A 20,421-nucleotide genomic window follows, 5' to 3' on the forward strand; every position below is an offset into this window, starting at 1 on the left:
AACAACTCAATACTGTTAGGGAATCATTTATTGTCTAAGAGGACGTAAGTAAGAAGTAGGCCTTAGTCTGACAGTCTTACTCAAAAAAAGTTGAATTCTGTTGACTTAGACAACTTTTATTGTCATTTTGTAGACACAGAGTGTATTACACTTGATTTTTGTTGTTTAAATATGAATAAATATGTAAAAATTGATTAAAAGCATCATTGTCCACGTTTCCTATTGTAATTTTCATGAAATGCATTTGTTTTTATCTACAAGCTGGAAAATGTCCCAAGATTGGAGTTCAGAAATCTGGTCACCTTATTTTAATCCAATCTTAAACACACAAAATTGTGTCCTATACTGAGTTGTCCTGTCAAATAAAGTTCCAATAAGATACTATTTTAGTTTTTATTTGTAATCTAAACAAATGTGAACAAGTTAGGAATACCACAGTGTCATATTTTCTGGACTATAAACCACTACTTTTTCTCCATGCTTTGAACTATGCAGCTTATGAGAAGGTGCGGCCTTTCTCTGGATTTTTCCTAACTTAATAGCCGACGAAGCCCCATCTTTCAGTTGAAGATCTTACTGCAAGTACAGTAGCCCAGAAACTAACAGGTACTAGCATTAATCTTTGCCCCTACACCAGGGGCTATATGTAGAGCTCCCCCTACAGGTTTGGTGGGAGACAATTCAGTAGATATCAGGAGCCTAAAAGCCCGGTTGGGCTTATTTATGTAATTTTCCATTTTTTTTTATTTAGTGGGTGTGCTCTATAGTCCAGAAAATACGGTAGTTAATTCTAACAGAGTTTGACTTACAGTAAGCCTACTTAGCTGTTGTCCTTACTTTCTGTCTGTGCTTGCATTCAATTTAATGTGCAGTGATTACAAGATTTAACTAAAGGGGATTTTTTTTAATATACACATAATAGGGGAAATGAGAGGGATAACCAGCAGTCTCACAGATGGATTATATTAGGTGAAAGAAGGAAGGGGAAAAAAACCCTCTCACTTTCACACTCACGACGCAGCACATCCATCCCGCTCTGTCTCTTTCGCTCATACTCACTTGTCACATTCCTCTCTCGTTCTCAGTCACAGGCTCGCCAACACATATCATTGTGCGTTTTCACAAAGGAGGAGAAGGAACCCTCAGAGGGCAGTTGGAGTCCATACTGTTTTCCCCTGCATTAAGCTGACAAACATAGTTTGAGCAAACAAAAAGTGACTGAGATCAATCTTAAGCTCTATCTGTAATTTCTGTCTTGTTATAAATGTTTTAAAACAAGGTAGGTTTCAGTCGTATGTCTGATGTTAAAATGTGCTGTAGATGTTTTTTAATAGAAACAGTTATATAACACTCCTTTGAGTGCAGGATCTTGCTGTGTTGTTAAACTCAAATGTCAGCCACAGAGGAAACTGAAGAGCACGTTTCCAGAGCTCCTCATGTGATTGAAAGCATATATCTCCCCTGGAGAGGATGTTACCTATGTGACCTAAATAAAAGGGAAGGATGGCACAGTTTTGCCAAATGCTTAGGGCATGGCAGTCCTCTTGTTTGTCTTCCGGCATAAACCTCTGAGCACTTAAATATTTAAAACATCTCTGAAAGTTTTTATGAAAGTACAGGGGGAGACGACAGCACTGGGAATTTTGTCAGTTTGTGTATCTGGTTTATGTTTTATCAGTCCACATGTAATCATTTTACAGTTTTGTTTACAGATAGAACAAGGTGTTACAGTATGAGATGTAGTTAAATTAAATGATAGGATATATAATGAAATGATATCTTTGACATTTATCTAATCGTCAGTAATATTGGGTTAAACAAAATAACATGAGGCAGATGAACGGATGAAGCAAAGGTTGGTGTCAGCCAGAAATGACCAAAGATTGTAAGTGATCAAAGCTCTAATGATTAGTCATTTTGCTTTGCATTGATGAATCCAGTTACAGACTACACATTACATTACAGTGTATTTCTGCCTCTTTTTCTCCTAATCGTCAACTTCACAGTATAGTTTAGGAATTTGAAAACACTGAATTTAATCAGTGCAAATGGTAATAAGAAGGCTGGGAGTATAAAGCAGCATTTATAGCATCCCTAAAGATAAGGGAAATACAGATAGAACAAGGGAAATAAACATAGGGAAATAAACATAATGTCTATTTATAAAACTGGCATAATCCCTCAGTAACAATTTGAAAAATCAAGCCTTTTATGAGTTCTTGTCCTATGGGGAATTTCTGATGCTACAGATGTCCTGATGTCTCTACATATCGATACCCGATACATGGCTGTGCAGTATTGGGCAACGCCAATGCCATACCGATACCTTCTGTTTGAAATTGATGTGTGTGGGTATATATGAAGAACTGCATATTACTTGGTTGTAAAATAATTGCCATCATGTCTTTGTCAAGCTGCTGCCTACCTTTGTGAAGCAGGAAAAAGACTAATACAAAGTGAATCGAGTAGAACTTTTTATTGCCTACTTGGAATTGGTGACAATAGTTGAATAAATTTTTAGCTCTCAAAATGGTATCGCTGCCCTATTTGTTGCCACTAGCCGATACTGATACCACCTAGAGGCCTGCGCGGGACAGATTTTCCAGTTCCGCCCGCTCCCGCCGTGTTCAGTCCTGGTCCCGCCCAATCCCGCAAAGAATTATGATTTTCAGTCCTGCCCCGGCCTGCACCTGTAGTAGTTTTTCCCGCTCCCGCCCGCAATTCCCGCATCACGGGTGTTAGGTGGCACGAGCTGCTGCTTCACAGCAATACCCAACTAACCCACCAAAATCTACTGAGGATATTAAGAATAATATATTGTGCATAATCTTATATGCCACTCATCTTTACGTTCACGTATTAAATAAAAATCTAATAAGTTGTAATGAATAATATTAAACACCGTATGATAAAGCTCCACTCAGCAAATTGTGATGTATATATATGGTAGACATAGACTGATAATTTATTACTTTATTTTACATTTTAAAACACGTTTTTAGTTCAAGGGACTGCCACTTATCACTGCTCCCACCTGCACTGTGCGCTCTCCCTCCCGCCCGCACCCGCAATGAGCTTTCAATATTTGTCTCACGCCGCACTGCTTTGCGTTGGGTCCCGCGGGGGTCCCGCGGGACCAAAAAAGGTGGGTCTAACCCCTAGCTGGCAAGCTGCGTGGCCTCCTTCCCCCCGCAGTTGTGTGTCTGGTGATGACATCACAATTGGTTAGTTTTGATGATGTCATCAGTGTGACAGAAATCAGGGGAGTAAACAATGGAGAGCGACATGTAAGGAAGTCAGGGAGTAGTCAGTGTGCTTTATCGTTTGGTTTTTCTGTCTGTCCAAATCTCTCTTACCGGTACTGCACCATGCTTATCGAATGTGAGGAGAGTTGTTTCGGCTTGTTAGATCAGACGCGACTGGTGCGGTGTGTTGACGTCGGTATCTTGTGCTGAATGGTATCACATACACGTAAATTAACGGGTCGACCAAGGTCTGATGTTCCCACTGCATGGTGAGCGGAGCCGAGCCGCTCAAACTTTAAACCAGGTCACTTGCCAAGTCGTTTGGCCCGGGTTGACGTGTGTCATTGAAGTGTTTCCTCTGCTGCTAAAAGTCGATTGAAAAGTTTGAAACTGATTTTTCAGCCAGTTGGAAAGGGGCAATGGAGAACCATATCTCTTACCCGCTCTTTAAGTTGGGCTGTGTAGAACAGAGTTTATTTCCTGAGATAGTCTGCTTCTATACCCCTGGTCTGCCTTAAAAATGGTTTTGTTTTTCTTGCCTATCATTGTTTGTGCATTTAGTTTACAGTTTTTTAGCAAGCAAACTACCCAAATGAAGGAAGCGATGTCACTTATAGAAATTACCTGTTGTAATTAGTGTTTGGCGTTTGTGTAACCATAGCAGCTCTTCTTCATCTCTTCTTTACTGCTGCATTCTGATCATGTATAAGAGAAACATGCTGATAACTGACGTCTCTGATGCTGCGCACTCTGGAAGTGCTGCTGTAATTTTATTATATTTTAAGGACATTTGTTTAAATATGTATTTCAAATATGTAGTTTGAAAATGAACTAAACCGAATCAGGATGTGTAATTTTTTTTCCAATTTTCATCCCATCAAACTTAATCCATTGTAACATTCTGGTGCTCATTAGAGCCCTTAAAGCTTTCAGTTGAAGTTCAGATTGTTTTTCAGGCGAAGATTGTGCCACTTCAGGTATTAGCAACAAGGTGATAATGAAGTAGAATACAATAAACATTTGAAAAACTATCAGATAACATAATTAAAATAAGCTTATACTGTGGATAAACAAAACAAAAAACAAATAGTATGCTGTAACACTGTGTTAACATATACACTGTGTAATATGTATTTTGATGTTTCATACTTGAAGATTTGTAGAGCTTGTGGTTCTGAAATATATTTGCTTTAAATTTTATTTTAACTTTTTTAGTTGCCTGTGGCTATTTATGCTGTTTAATTTACCGTAATACAATGTCTCTTAACACAGTTTTCCAATCTCCTGCTTTCCAGTTATCCCGCTGTGTGTGAGTTCCTACAGAGCAATAACCTATTATCGATTATTCGAGCACATGAAGCACAAGATGCTGGGTAGGTTGAAACAAAACCAAAAGTTATTGACTGAAAGAAAATCAATCTCTTTCTATCATTTTTAACAAACTTTCACTGTTTTTTGCCTTCACCTCTGCCTGTCTGCGATTAAGTTACCGGATGTACCGTAAAAGTCAGACTACTGGATTCCCGTCCCTAATAACCATCTTCTCTGCACCAAATTACCTGGATGTTTACAACAATAAAGGTCAGGAAATGTTTTCTCATTTCCTATTTTTATTTACTTGCTTGCTTGTATACATAAGTGTGTGTGTGTGTGTGTGTGTGTGTGTGGGGGGGGGGGGGGGGGGGGGGGGGTGGTGGGTGGGTGTTGTATATATATAATTTTTTTTTTTACAATAGTTTGTATAATACTGCACCCTGCACATTTACAGATTTCTGCAGTTTTTTGTCTCACAGAAATAGAATAGACCTGGTATTAACAGAATTGTATTTATTGTAGGCTTTAAAATGTGTCATCGCTACTGCATTATATAATTCAATAGACTAAATAAGGTCAAAGGATATATTTTTCTTGTTAAAACTAAATATAGAACAGTGAAATATTGCGCTGATGTTGTAGAAACGAAGCGTAATTATCAATTGTCTCTCTAATAGCTGCTCCAATTATGATTTAAGTGCATTTGAGTTCAGTTTTTATTTTTTGCTGGCTTTCACAGATGTTTCATTGTTGGATTTTTGGGCCTATGCATCATTGAAGTCAAATCTGATAGTTAAGAATCTTTTTTAAACCTGGCCCTGTCAATTGTTAATGATTACGAAGACTTCCTGTAAAAAATTTTCAATCCAACAAACTGAAGTGCAGGAGTTAATGTAAGTGCATTTAGCCGTGAGCAGGCATAAGAAGGCATCAGGGAGCCCCCATGTGTTTGTGTTCTCAGATCTGTGTCTTGGTTGCTATGGGCTGTGGAAGATGGGGAGCGTGGGAGGGACTGTCAGCATTGCTGACTATCTCCATGTGGCTTTATTCTTCTTGATGTAACAGTGTCAGCAAACCCTGGCCTCAGTAAGGCCATCTAGTGGAGGATTGTTAATTTTGGGTTTTCTTTCTATTTTCCTCTAAAATTACATGTAAGCAGATCCTCACACGCTTTGAAGTGGTGCATCAAATGATATTTTGTCAAACCTTTTTTAAAGTTGTGTTTTTATTGTAGATAATAGAGAAAACCTGAATTTAGAGAACACAATAATGTTAATTAAAAAAATGCATCTATATATAAATGTATCTTGAAAAAGAGTAAAGGCGTATATAAAAAAAAGTGTTACTCTGTTATTTGTCTGTTTGTTTGAAAAGTGATTACCGTATTTTCACGACCATAAGGCGCACCGGACTAAAAGGCGCAGTCTCAGTTATGTGTGCCATTTCTGTATTTAACACACACATAAGGCGCACCGGACTATAGGGCGCGTTTTTTATATAAAGGTACATGTCCTCTCAGGTGGATTTTCTCACTTAAAAACATATTAAAACTACTTTATTCCCACTGATCACAGCAAATAAAGCTGCAAGGTGTATTTATTACAAAGTATTATTCAAACCTGGGAACCAGCCGTGAGAGACACATCGCTGATGACACAGGGCTGCGATTACTCCTCTGATACAGTTTATTGACGCATAAATTAACTTAAAACATAGGCAGGATAATAATCTGGATGAACTGTCTGCAATGATTACATTTTCAGGTGGACTTTCTCACTCAAAAAGATTTAGATTATTTAGATGAAAAAACACCTGCGGAGGTGAGCCCTGATGCGCTGCGGCCCAGAGGCTGCTGTTGAATTAAGTTTTCAGGTAGAAAAATAGAGCGGGAGCAAAATTGAGTATGATTGTGCTTTATTCAAGTATTTATTACAGAGTATTAATCAAACCCCTCAAAGTCCTCATCCTCTGTTTCTGAATTAAACAGCTGCGCTAAATCCGACATGCCAGTTTCCCCTTCTTCTTCGTTTATTGACGCATAAATTAACTTAAAACATAGGCAGGATAATAATCTGGATGAACTGACCGCAATGATTAAATTTTCAGGTGGACTTTCTCACTTAAAAAGATTTAGATTATTTAGATGAAAAAACACCTGCGGAGGTGAGCCCTGATGCGCTGCGGCCCAGAGGCGGCTGTTGAATTAAGTTTTCAGGTAGAAAAATAGAGCGGGAGCAAAATTGAGTATGATTGTGCTTTATTCAAGTATTTATTACAGAGTATTAATCAAACCCCTCAAAGTCCTCATCCTCTGTTTCTGAATTAAACAGCTGCGCTAAATCCGACATGCCAGTTTCCCCTTCTGCGCTGTCAGTCACTTTCCGTGCAGCGCAGCTCCTCAGAAATAATGCCGGCTTTTGCGAAAGCTTGAACAACAGAGCCAGCAGACACAGTCCATCTACAATCCATCCGCAAACGGTGGCGTAATCTGCCCGGCGCTGCCTTCCATTTATCATGAAACTGTGGTCTCAGTCTGTCATCCATCGCTCCCACGCCGCTCGCAGCCTTACTGTGAACGGCCGCTTCGATGTCGAGCGGTGGAAGCTCCTTTGTCAGACCCCCAGGATAACGGCGAGCACAGCGTTCATTTGATTCATCTTTTTTTCACATCGGCTGTGAGATGGGCACGCAGCGATGGTGATGCGTGGAAAAAACCACCTAGTCTTCTCACATACACCTGCCTCAGCCACGCATCCACCGAGCCTTTTCATTTGCGTTAATGTCATCAGAGCGCTGTCTGTCTCGCTGTCAGCTCCCAGATCAGCTTCTCTGATTGGTTGATGCGGCGCGTCCAGCAGCAAAACTTCAATTTTTCCATCTGAGCTGCAGCAGCGCTTAAACGCTCCCGACGTGCTGCACCAAAACGCGCTGCGGGACCTTTTGCTGTGCCTATACGCGCGTCAACCATTGACTTTGCATGTAAACTCGCTGCTTCTGCTGCACCTGCTGGGTCCGGTTCACACCGATGTCGAGCGGTTGAACAGCGAGCACAGGGTTAATTTGTTTCCCCATGTTTTTCACATCAGCTGTGAGATGGGCACGCATGGAGTTACATATTAACAGCGATGGTGAGGGGTGGAAAAAAAACACCTGGTCTCCTTACATTCAGCCACTCTTTCATCATCTCCTCAATGAGGTGGTCTCAAAAGTCGCAGTTACAACACACATAGGGCGCACCGCACCATAGGGCGCACCGCACATTTTGAGGGAAAAAAAAGACGTTTAAGTGCGCCTTATAGTCGTGAAAATACGGTATATTTTCTAATCAACTGCTTTTTTAAACCGCACAACTTGGGTTATTTAAGGTCATATCTAATCCGGCCTGGGGTTGCATCAATAAGGTTGACTTATGGGTTTAATCCAGCATACCAGGCTCGGTCTCCAAATCAAAAAGGGTTAGAGGGACTGATGCACAAGATTAAAGTTACAGAAGAGTTGGATAAAAACTTATATCCCACATTATTAAAAGTGTTTTAATTTTTTGCCTGATTTTACAGAAATTATTGGATGAAAATAATGCCTCATGTTGCATTCATTCATTCATTCACTGAAGATTATTTATCCAGGGAAGACAGTGTTAAACTATGGCCCCTGGCCTTGTAGCCGCAGGTTATTTTCCGTCCCTACTTCCTGTTTGTGCTTTTTTATGAAACTGTGAATTAAACTTCTAAGATATAAATTACTTACAATTTCATCATACTGTAAACAAATGTCTTTGGGGATGGTTTATAAAAGGTTTTTCCAACATGCTTCAACTTGACCAGATCCTACACTTGTGTTGTCTCCACTTTGTCATCTAACAGTGCCTTTTTGGCACAGTGTATAGCAGTTAATCAGTATATATAATGTTTGATTCAACCTCACATTTGATTTCCAAAGACACATATTAATCTCCACATAGCTTCATGATGCAGTTGTGAACACAGAATTAAAAAGACAGACTTCTTGTTCCTCAGCAGACGTCTTATAATTGAGTTCATCTGACAGGGCAATGATTCTCTTGACCTGAAATCTAATTATACAACCCTTTCACAATTTAATGTCCTTGAAAATTAATTAAGCTATTATTGTAAGCGTATTATCTCGCACTAAGAATTTCTTCGCATTCCTCTTTTTTATTCAGATCCTCTTTTCACTCGCATTAATTGTAATAGATTTGTTTGTTTTTTTGCTGCTCTGACTCTATATATGAGGGATTGATCAGTCAGAAAGTAATATTAAGTTTTTCTGATTTCTGAAGATAGCCCTCCCCTCCTTTTTTTGGGGTGTATTTTCATGTTAATGTTTTTTCTATTTTGTTGGGTTCTTTTTAGTACATCTTATTTCTTCTCCAGAGAAACAGAAAGTGACTGTCCACTAGTAAAAACTCCTTAACATTCATATTTGTCTATGGTATACATAAAAAAGTGTTTCAATTACATTGATTTTAAATTAATTTTAGGAATGCCACTAAAAGAATATAATGAATAAATGTATTATTTACTACTATATTCATGTATTACATAACAAAAGATTGAGATTTTTTTAACTTTTAAAAATTTTAACAGAAATTGAACAAGTTTTTTGTAAGTGATTGAAAAAAAAATACAAATAATACAAAGAGAAAGTTTGTCCTACTTCTATTTTGTTTGTGATTGTATGTTTTAGTACAGTAGTTGTAGTTGTTTATTTCCTTTGTTCAATAAACTATAGAGGTTCCAAACCCTCGATACTAGATAATATTCAAAAATCAACGTTGTTCATAGATGCAAATTTGGACAAACACCAAAGACTTTATCAAACAGTTAACCCTTAAAGTGGTATACACAGGAAAACAAAACAAAAAAAGGATTGCAAAATCATTTTATTTAAGTCACACAGAAAACATTTTCTCTCCTCCACTGGACCTGAATCAAATCATCCAATTTCTAATGCTAGAGGTAAAGTAGGGGATCTGAGCTGTGCACACACTGATCTATAGCTAAGTTAAGTACCGGTATATAAGGCTCTGGACCATAAATATTTTTTTTTTTATGATAGTATATGTTCCTAACTCTGGTTTGTACAACATATTATAAGCCCATTTACACTTTATCAACACCAAAGTAAGAAATATTACATCAGCTTACCCCTTAAATGTCTAATGAGCCTTTTCATGTCTTCTATGTCCACCTAAAAAGGGAAAGGCTGTGTACTGGACTTTGTGACCATAGGCCTGTAAACAGTTAACACCAAACCTGTGTATTTGTAGTCTGCAGCAGGAAAGATGTATAATCTATTCAATTCCGTTATGTTTAATAGCTTTTTTGGGGCTTTTATTATGTCGTAAAATTTTTAATATTAATCCAGAATCAATCACAAGTATGTATATTTCTTAATTTCTTACTAGTAGACAAAATGGTTATAAGCAACTTCAAATATGTGAAAGTCTATCTTTAACATAATTTTGCTACAAAAGAAATACATTTTTTTTTTTTATGAGTTTTTGAAGATTGGCTGAATTCTCAAAAATAAGTACAATATCATCAGCATACAGTTATATTAAGATTCTTAAATCTCCTACACTTTCATCCCCACTTAAATTGCATTTAGCAAATCGTTTATTATATAGTGAAAATAGTATAGGAGACCAGCCTGTTTTATAGTCATTTACAGAGTTAGAGATTTTTCCTTAATTCCTGCTGTTAGAAACTCACAGTTACCACATGAACAAAGGCTCTCTGAAATGTTATAAAACATACAAAAGTAGATTTTATTTCTTCTTTCTTGCCGTTATAATATTTAGTAAAGTACAAAACCATTTTTTCCTCTGCCAGTAAATTATAAGATTCCAAATAACTAGGTGAATAGCTGCATTCATTCATTGCCATCATGTACAGCTGCGTTGGTTGTAAAAATGAATCCAGATTTAGTGGAACATTTTACTCCCCTGTTCTCTCTTGCTTCCCTTACAGCTGCTGTACTGAAATATGAAAATAACGTCATGAACATTCGACAGTTCAACTGTTCGCCACACCCCTACTGGCTGCCCAACTTCATGGACGTCTTTACCTGGTCACTGCCATTTGTTGGAGAAAAAGGTGGAAACTTCCTCATATTTTTTAGGCAGTGTATCTCTATATCATGACATCATTTTGCTCAGTGATTACCTGTTTACTTTCCATATTTTCCTCCACAGTCACCGAAATGTTGGTGAACGTGTTAAGCATCTGCTCTGATGATGAACTCATGAATGATGAAGATGAGATATTTGATGGTAAGAGGTCTTAAGAAGACCCATTTCATAATTCATCTTTTATATTTCTCACGGGTACATTGTGGGTTCAGGGTTGACCTAGATCTGTACAGAACGAAAATCTTCCCACATTGCTGTTCAAATGTAAAAAAAAAACAAGGTTTCAAAAAGGTTGAGAGCTACATGTTAGGAAATACATTTAGATGTCTAACCTTACTTGTTTCTAGTTTGTTTTAATGAATATGAATATTTAATGAATATGTTTGGGGTTTATCTTTTATGCATTTATTGAAAAGAAAAATATAAGCATTTAATCTGCTTTTTTTTTTTATCTGCTTTTTTTTTCAAGAAGGTTCAAGCAGAGAAAAATAGTCTGAATCTGACCTTGGGTTATTGATTGGAGCACATTTACCTAGAATGCATCCTGGAAAATGTCACCTAATTTCAATTTGGCTTAAAACTAAGACAAACTAAGAAAATGAAATGTTATTTCAGAGTTGAATAATTCATTGTGTGTTTGTAATAACTGCATCTAATGGATTTTCTCTTATTTTTTACAGCTAATGCGGCTGCGGCCCGCAAAGAAGTGATCAGAAACAAGATCCGTGCTATTGGAAAAATGGCCAAAATGTTCTCAGTTCTCAGGTAGACGTTTAGTTTCAGTGACTGTTGGTGAATGGAGGCGTGATTATTAAGTATATATTGAAACTCAGACTTTATATGACATAATTTTCTGCGAATGAATGTGTAGAATGTGGGGGTTAAAGTTTTTTTTTTTTTTTTTTCCTGCAGTCTGATCCGGGTTCAGCATAGCTCTCTGACCTGCTTGCTTGTTTCTGTTGTTCCTGCAGAGAGGAGAGTGAAAATGTGTTGACGCTTAAGGGCCTGACTCCCACTGGCATGTTGCCAAGCGGGGTTCTCTCTGGAGGCAGACAGACACTGCAGAGCGGTGAGCACAAGGCCCAGACTAAACCTTTTCCTCCAGCACTGACTCTTTTTTTCTGTTTGTTCTTGTCCTCATCAGCATTCTCATTTCTTCCATTGCTCTTATCTACTTCCCTATCTGTCTTTCTCCCCACTTCCTTAAACAGAGAGCAGCCAATGAATGCTTTTTTAGTCTCTCGTTGGGTCTCCTCCTCTTATTCATTAGAACCTTATGCAGTAAAATTTGAATTTTAAGTGTTAGAGCTGTCAATGTAGAGTTTGCACTTTTTCTGCATGGGATCTGTAAAGATTTAATTCGCACCTGGTATACTTGTTGCAGAAAGCCTTGCCAATACTACAATCTCATTAAAACCTTCTGAAAAAGTTTTTAATTAGATGTTTAAAGATGGCTAAAATATGCGTTGGGGTTATCCCTACATAGGATATTTATTAGCTTTAGTCTTTATTAACTGGTAATATAAATCTACAAAGTCTGAACAATGAAAGATTATTTATGGCTACGAGTTCTCTTTCCCAGGTAATACTTAAAGCTAATGTGCATAATTAACACAATAAAGAAAAGCAGAAATGAAATAAAAAAGAAAAACATTTCTATTTTAACTCTCTGTGCAAATAGTTAATTGTAAATTTAATGTACAACTGAACTGTTCTATAATAGCCTATATTTTTGTTGTTAAAGGACACTTTATCCCTAAATCTACTTTTTGCAAACATGCTCTATATGCACACATACATCAGTGTGGGTGTTGGCTCTAAAGCTATTGTGACATGAACCAAAATAACTGGCGTCAGTAGCTCTGCTGCTGTGGGTTATAAAAGCCGCTCCATCTCTTTGTTCCTCCATAGTTAGTTGGAGTTGGAATAGTGAGCTCTGGGATCTTTCTACTGATTTTCAGGTTATTATTGATTTATTAGCTTAGCATTTAGCTAGACTATTTAGCTTTTATTAACCTTACCACACCTGGCCCTCATTCAGCACACTTTCCACCTCAGTTTGGTGTATTTTTCCAAAACAAGGCTTTGGAATGGGTGTAAGTTGTCCTTAAATAACTAAAGCTCTTTTTTTTTTTTTCCACAGAAAAATATAATGAATCAGCTTTGAATTTTTAGCCAAGGTAAAATGGACTGAGCTGTAGCCTGATCATCAGATTTTACACTGGATATTAGTTTGGGTCTAAGGTGCCCCTATTGAAATGCAATATTTAAGGTGGTAGTAAGTAGTAAGTTGGAGCCAATATTCATAATAGAGAAAACATGAAGCAGTAAAAAATCTTTTCAGCAGTGACCAGGCTATCAAAAGTATTTCACAATACCCTGAAATCTTTTCTATAACCTCACAAAAAAAAATCAAAAACAAGCTCTATAGCACTGCAGGTTTCACAAACCTCAGTTAAGGTCTAGCTTCATGATTCATCAATACGAGAATTAGCTAAGGACAGCATGATAATTGCCAGAAGTAGCATACTCCATTGAATATTTTAGAAAGGGAAAGGTAGAAATCCTTAAATCTAATTGAAAGACTTTGGCATGAATATTACCCAACCTGGAAAGTCTTTTAACGGCGCAAATGAAAAGAACTTTGGTTGGCAGTAGTTTGAGGTTTAGAGGGATGACTACTTTTTAAGCAGATATGTACAGTGTTTTTCCCTTATTAAACAAAATCACTGTTATTCAGGTTATCTTGGTGTACTTCATTGATATTGATGAGTTAAAACATTCCGGTGCAACAAAGACATCAAACACTTATCTTTTATGAATAGAGTAATTAAGACCCTATTAGTCAGGATCAGAAATACCAGAATAATGAAAATATTCAGGAAAGAGAAACAAATCCCGCAATTCCCCTCAAAAAAGGTGGAAACAAATTCAATTTATATTATTTACATTGAAATAAACTTATTGTAGTTTTGAAGGCAGAATCAAATTCCCATTATTTTGATTAAACTTTTATCTGCTTGTTGCCTTAAGGGCTGATTCTGTTTAATATTAGATTTTCTATAAAATGAACATGCTTTAAAAGATTTTGTTTTATTTTGTGGTGGAAATAAAAATTATATGTTTTTAGTAAAATATAAACAGTCTGTATTCCTTTACATATTACATTTAATCCAAAACTGCACAAGGTTAAAGAGGGTCAAGGCATGGGTGTAGTGATGATGAGTTCATGCTTCCAATCATCAACAGGGTTTAAGCACTAAGAATAACTAAGATAAACAGAATCAAACATTTGCTCTGTCAGCAAAAGGATCACTACTCTGGATTCGTTCTTCTTTATTGTTTTTAAGGGGATGGTATCGGAAAACTTTTAACACTAATTATATCCCTGAGACGGTGCTGAAAGTAATTCTCCATGTACCCCTTCTGTTTTCTTCCAATGCCAGTTATATGTTTAAAAAAAACAACTTTTTGTTAACATTTGAACTGTTTAGTATCCCATATTAGCAATTAGCACAGATTTCTCTTATAATTTCTAAGCCTGAAATTCCAAAGATATTTACAATATATCCAACTATTTTATGTTGCATGACCGACAGAGAGCTTCAAAGGGCATTTAGCCTTCCTGCTATCTACTAATTTTTGGTTCAGAGATAGTCACTCCTTCAACATTTGGACAAAACATCCTGAAGATGGATAGAATTTGATCCTCTGTGTTAAATTGATATTTTTATACCTAAAAAAAATCCAGGCATGACAAGACTTAAACTGTGAAAGTACAAAATGACCAGTCTCACCCAAAGTCCCACTTTCTGTTGTTGCAACCAGAATGAACAGCAAGCATGCCTCTTTAGAAAATATATTTTTTAATGGTTCCTCTCTGACTTCATTCTGATACATTTCACTCTTCTACTCCAAAAAGTGCTGTGATTAGTGGTAGTGTTTATGTACGGTTAATTTAAATATCACAGAAAGATCTTTATCTTGGTTTTTGACTGGCTTATCTCTGATTCAGGCCAGTCAGGCAGAAATTCATCGATTTCTGGTCACTAGCTGATTTTCAGGGTAAATCCTTGATAACAACTGTCTAATTATTGCTATTCCTTGGAATTTTGCAGAGAAATAAACCAATGGGAGAACTCGCTTTTTAAATAAAGAATTTTCTTCTGTTTGCAATGCAAAAAGCTGTTTATGTTATAAATGTTTTTAATAATCATAAGGACCAGATGAATTCACTCGGATCAGGATCTTCGTTGGGAACAGTTAAGGTTATCAGACCCTTTTTTTTTTATATCCAAAAAATTGTCTAATCCAAAGACCCAGATGAAAAAAGCATGAAAAACACAGTATCCTCTCCTTAAATAGTACAAAGTGTTAAAAGTAAGGTGCTCTCGGATTTTTGTCTGTCATCTCAGCCCCCACCTTTCTGTCACTTCATGTCTGTGTCTCTCTTTGTGGATCTATCTGTGTGACTTTTCATAAGAACTTTCTAACCCCAGATTGACATTAACTCAGTTTAAATGCATGGCAATCCTCTGAGTTTGGCTTCAGTGATAATGAACATGTACAGCTCATCTTGCCAAAAACATGAGACGCCTTCTCCCTGGGGCTGCATCGTACATTTGCATGGCTTTATCAGGAGTAACCTGCTCCCCTCCTCCCCCCTTCAGCAACCATTGAAGCCATTGAAGCCATCGAGACGCATGATGAGGACAGAGAAGGTAAAACTAGTGCTCCCTTTGCTTTAACTGTTATCAGGGTGTCCTGCTTTAAAAATCCTGTTTTTGGAGAACTGCTAACACAATATTGAGTTCACTATTAACTTTTTCTTTGGATGTATTGCTTTTGCTTATTAAGAAGTGAAGTAGCTAAAAAGTGGTTATTCAAACTAATGAGAATTAAAGATGTATGGAAAATGTATTTTTCTTAAAATAATACTGTTAGGTGTTATGTAAATAAAGCCAAATGATTAAAGATGATTTAACCTACTTTTCAAAACAATAAAGGTGTTAAGGTGAAAGGTATTTTTGATTCCTAGCTTTGCAAAGGTATTTATATGCCATCATGTTTTTGGTGATAAATCACAATCGTAATCACAAATTTCAAGGCATATTTTATTGTAGTTTGATGAAAATTCTGTAAAATTTGCCAAATTTGAAATCAAATTTAAACAACGAAATGTGAGTACATTCAGATGTCCCTTTTTGGGTAATTCACTTTCATCACATATGGCTGTTTAAGAACATTTGAACACAGACAGCATAATAAGGACCAATCACTCCTGAACAGGTGAGGGAAAAAAGAGAAGTTTAAAGTGTTGAGGATGTGTTTCTGATTTCATTTGCATTAAAACCACACAGCAGGACATGCCAGGTGGTTCCGAGTTATTATGAGTCAAACTTCTATAATGGGATTGATGGAAACATTGAATTGGTTTGTGTGGTTTAACCATTAGCCAGTTTAAGCTCAGGAGAAGGTAGTGATGCTGAGGAATATGGAGGCATCCATCCTTACAGGCCATCAAGATCAGACCCCCAGCCTACAGAGTCAGACTCTGAGTCGGAGGGTGACGGCTAATATGAACACAGCAGCCCCGGTAGAAAACACCCAGCAGGGAAACACGGCTTGCTACGCCTCTGTACAGATAGTGTAACCAGTTATTAGTTTATAAAATATAAATTAGTATATAATACTTTAAATGAACATGATTTTCAAATAAATCTTCCACCGCTATTACAAGAAATCATCTAGTATATTTTAAAGGTATATCTAGCAACTCACCAGTCCTTTAATGCCAGGGTTGTCAGATCTGTATCAATCCTGCCGCCTCTTTCAGTCTGCTCATCAAACAGTGTTTTATTTGTTAACGGTAAAATAAAAAAGGCTATTTTAAAGATTTTTTTCAGGAAAAACTTAAATAAAGTCTCTATAAAATGTTTTTTTTCTTGAAGGACATGATACAGAAATGTCCAAAAAGATAATAAAATAATGTAAAGGACTCTCAAATTTAATAATACAAAGTATTTTATTTTAACATATAATAAAAAAATGTCTTTTAGCCTTTTCAGTAATGAATAGAAATACAAATCCTTTTGGACTTTAAACCTTAATCTGCCCAGGATATGAATACGATGTGATCCAAATGTGTATTTTTTTAAAGATGAATAAGTGTTGAAAATGGATGTTAACAGATGCTCCTCGTCTAGACTAACTGAACTTTAGCTATTTTGCAAAGAATACAGTGTAATACTTTGTCCATTGCACTGCAAAGCTGGCATGTTTCAGCCCGATGGTGGATATTAATGCATGGCACATTTTGCAACTGTTACTTGGAAAAAATAAAGAGAAAACCAGTGATTTTTTTTTGTTTGATTTTCAAGTATGGCAGACTTCTTCTTTATGGAATTTCCAAATAAAATGTGTTTATGCTGCTAATGAGGCTGAATCTGAAGATGCATGAAAACATGTTTGCTACACACTCTGGCTACATTTCAGGGAAGAATACTTGCTCTATAAAATGTTTAGTCAGGTCTGTCAAGAATTGATGGTAAAATAAATTACAATGTGCTGAACGAAGCTCCAACTACCATGAACTTTCGCCACCAGAGGCTTTGCTTTATAGAGGGTAGATGTGAAGCAGGACTGAACTTGGAAAGAGGGAAAATTGCTAAATTAAAATTCTTTTTCATGATAAATTAAAACCCTGCAAAACCAGAAAACTGCTACTAGTAAATGCAGAAGTAAAATGTTGTTGTTTAGTGATTGGATTATTAATGACATCCACCTGTTCTTAAAAGGTGATGCAAGAGCAAGAAAAAATTAATCTGACAACAGCCAGATGCATGTCTCGCTCCGCCTAGACATGCTGTTGTCAGGTTAAGAAAAAATAGCCAGAATGCATATTTTTAAAGCTCTGTGCTTTGTCATGTTTTATACAATAAAAGTTAGTAAAACAGGTAATATTGTTTTAATTCTTTTTTAATAAAAAATATTATGATAAAGACCTAAATGGTTTAATTTTATTTAATTAATGTTCTCTTTTTGCTGAAAATGAAAACTAAGATCAACTATTGTATTTTTGGTTTGAGTTGCTGTCCTAACTGAAGCACATGTGAGTAGAATGTAAGCCATGATAGCAGTATGCCTTTTACTAGCATTCTGCAGTTTAATTAAATTGTCGATTATTAGAAACCACAATATTATTAGCAAATGTATGTTGAATTATATTTGCATTTTCAAAGCTGTGTCAAATTGTGCCATTTCATTTTAATAAGCATAGAACATTTTGAACATAATTTTGTAACTTGAGTGTTGTCCAAAATTAACATTGCTCATGATGCAATCATATGTGAAACAGTTAAAAAAGGCAGTTACGTACAGTAGTTATCTGTGGATCAGACCAGTGGGAAGACGGCAATTGACTGCGCATGCAGCAATCAAGCTGGGCAGCCCCTCACAATGGGTAATGATGATGATATACTGTAAGGGAAATTGGTATAGGGAATGGTAGTCATTATTCTCGATTGTCACTCTTACATGTGATATTTAAGGAAAGAAAATAAATAATTGTTTTTTGGTTTTGTAAGTAGGATGACAGAGCCCTTAAAGTGTAAAGTCAGGATTATCAAATGTAGTGGAGGAAACACTTTTAAATCATATGCTTGAATGCACAGTAGTAAATCTTATGCCTATTGATTACTTGCACATATAGCAGCAACAGGTAGTTTTATTTTAATAATCTTGGTCATGATTGTCATGGCAGTTATGAAATTGTAGTGACTGGCCCTGTCATTTGTATACATTTTATTTTCTAAGAGGGCAGATACTACAAGATGCGAGGTAAAACGGTTTTAAAAATGAAAAGAATTTTCAAAAGTTTATATTCATTTAGGAATTTCTCTAATATATTGAGGGTCAAAAGCATACAAGTAGGGCAGTGATGGTAAGGGGTAGAGTGTAATTTATAAAGAACATTCTGAGACCTGGACAAAGAAGTAATGGATTCAAGTCTCAACCCAGAGACATGTCTTCACCATAGTCTCAATTCTTTCCTGTCATACAACCTTTAGCTTAAAACACTAGTGTCACAAAAAAAAGCTGAAATATTTGTAAACCATACATTTTCATAGTGATCAGCAACATTGCACCATATTTTTTTATCTATATTTGGCCACTCCTCTTATGTAGAGTGGTGGAACTAATCTTTAATGTGATTGATTTCCTAGCATGGACCTAGATTTTATGTGTGCTCTATACATTTTCAGGTAAAGGACACTTAAGAGGCTTACTGTTCTTCTTTATTTATTCTGAAACAAGTTATTGTGTGTATTAGAGATTACGCTCTCTATTGTGTCCCAGTGTAACTGATTAGTTGTTGAGATGTGGTGAAATAAAACAATGTCATGGAAGTACTCACTGATACAACATTATCAGAAGTGGCAAAACAAACCCATAGTATGATCCTTCTACTGCCATGCTTGACTGGTGCTACAATGTTTGTGCGTTTGGAAGTCTCTTCTTTTCTTCAAACAGTATTTGTAATTTTGGCAGTATGGCTCAATCCCCATCTTATATTGTTAAAGACTTTTTTCCAAACAATATTTGTATATGTGGGTAGCTGCAAATCAACATCAACATTGTAAATGGTAGTTTTTGAGAACAGTCTTCCTTAAGGCACTGTCTTAGATCACGTTGGTGTTAAGCATACTTCACTATGATGAGTAATACTACTGTTCTGGCTAAAGATTTTCAACATAAGGGGTGCAGCCTCCTAGTTGGTTACAGAGATACTGCAGAGTGGTCTTGAATTCTTTCACCACGGCAGACAGCTAAAGCCATTGGGTCTGCGCCAGGCTTAAAAATGAAAAATTGTTTTTGCAGTATTCTGCTTTAGCTTGGACACGGTTGTGGGGGGCAGCAGTCTCAGCAGAAACTACCAGACTACACACTCCCAAGAAATCTTCTTGAGTTCTGCTGGGGGAAGTCTGAGGCGCTCTCAGGACAGCCAACAGATATAGTTCCTCTAGCATGTCCTAGGTCTTTCCATGGTACCCACAAGGAGAAGGCCCGATGGCCCTTTCCTGGAACACCTACTACAGAAGGCCTCAAGGGGGCATCCAAAAAAGAGGTCTGAGTCCACTAAGCTGACTGGAGGAGAAGCAGCTATACTCCAAGCCTCTCCAGGATGATCAGGCATCTCACCCTATCTCTAAGAGAGTGCCCAGCCACCCTGTGGAGAAAGCTAATTTCAGGTGCTTTTATCTGTGATTCTTTTGGTCATGATCTAGCTTTCATGACCATAGGTGAGGGTAGGAACATAGACCATACCAAAAGCTCTTGGTAAATCAATAGCTTTGCTTTTTCGGTCAGCTCTCTCTGTTCACCACAACACACCGGTGTGGCATAGACAATATAGCAGCAACAACACCGATCCATCTATTGATCTATACTTCATTCTTCACTCACTTGTGGATAGGACCCCACAATACAAGAATTCCTTTACTTGAGGCTGGAACTCTCCTCAAACCTGAAGAAACCTTTTTCGAGAACCATGGTCTTGAACTTGGATGAACTGATTCTCATCAAGGCCGCTTCACATTCAGCTGTGAATCACTCATTGTATACTTTAGGTCTTGGCATACGGGAGTCTGGAGAACCATGCTATCTGCATAAAGCAGGGACAAAATTATCTGGTCCCCAGATCAGACC

At 36.9% G+C, this 20,421-nt stretch overlaps 1 protein-coding gene across 2 annotated transcripts in view; it reads left to right on the forward strand.

Moving 5' to 3' along the window:
- The window catches only part of ppp3ca (protein phosphatase 3, catalytic subunit, alpha isozyme), a 57,069-nt gene that overhangs the window by 34,127 nt on the left and 2,521 nt on the right, over positions 1-20,421 (forward strand). Inside the window, exons 7-13 of one of the 2 annotated variants that reach the window (XM_038277002.1) lie at positions 4,541-4,618; positions 4,732-4,826; positions 10,553-10,678; positions 10,777-10,854; positions 11,394-11,478; positions 11,685-11,782; positions 15,384-15,434. In XM_038277002.1, the coding sequence (XP_038132930.1) occupies positions 4,541-4,618; positions 4,732-4,826; positions 10,553-10,678; positions 10,777-10,854; positions 11,394-11,478; positions 11,685-11,782; positions 15,384-15,434 (611 nt within the window). The remainder of the gene's footprint in view (positions 1-4,540; positions 4,619-4,731; positions 4,827-10,552; positions 10,679-10,776; positions 10,855-11,393; positions 11,479-11,684; positions 11,783-15,383; positions 15,435-20,421) is intronic. The other variant, XM_038277012.1, reaches the window with a different exon arrangement.

This window comes from Cyprinodon tularosa, unplaced genomic scaffold (genome assembly GCF_016077235.1).
Source record: "Cyprinodon tularosa strain WSP-4 unplaced genomic scaffold, ASM1607723v1 ctg101, whole genome shotgun sequence".
NCBI classification, from domain to species: Eukaryota; Metazoa; Chordata; class Actinopteri; order Cyprinodontiformes; family Cyprinodontidae; genus Cyprinodon; species Cyprinodon tularosa.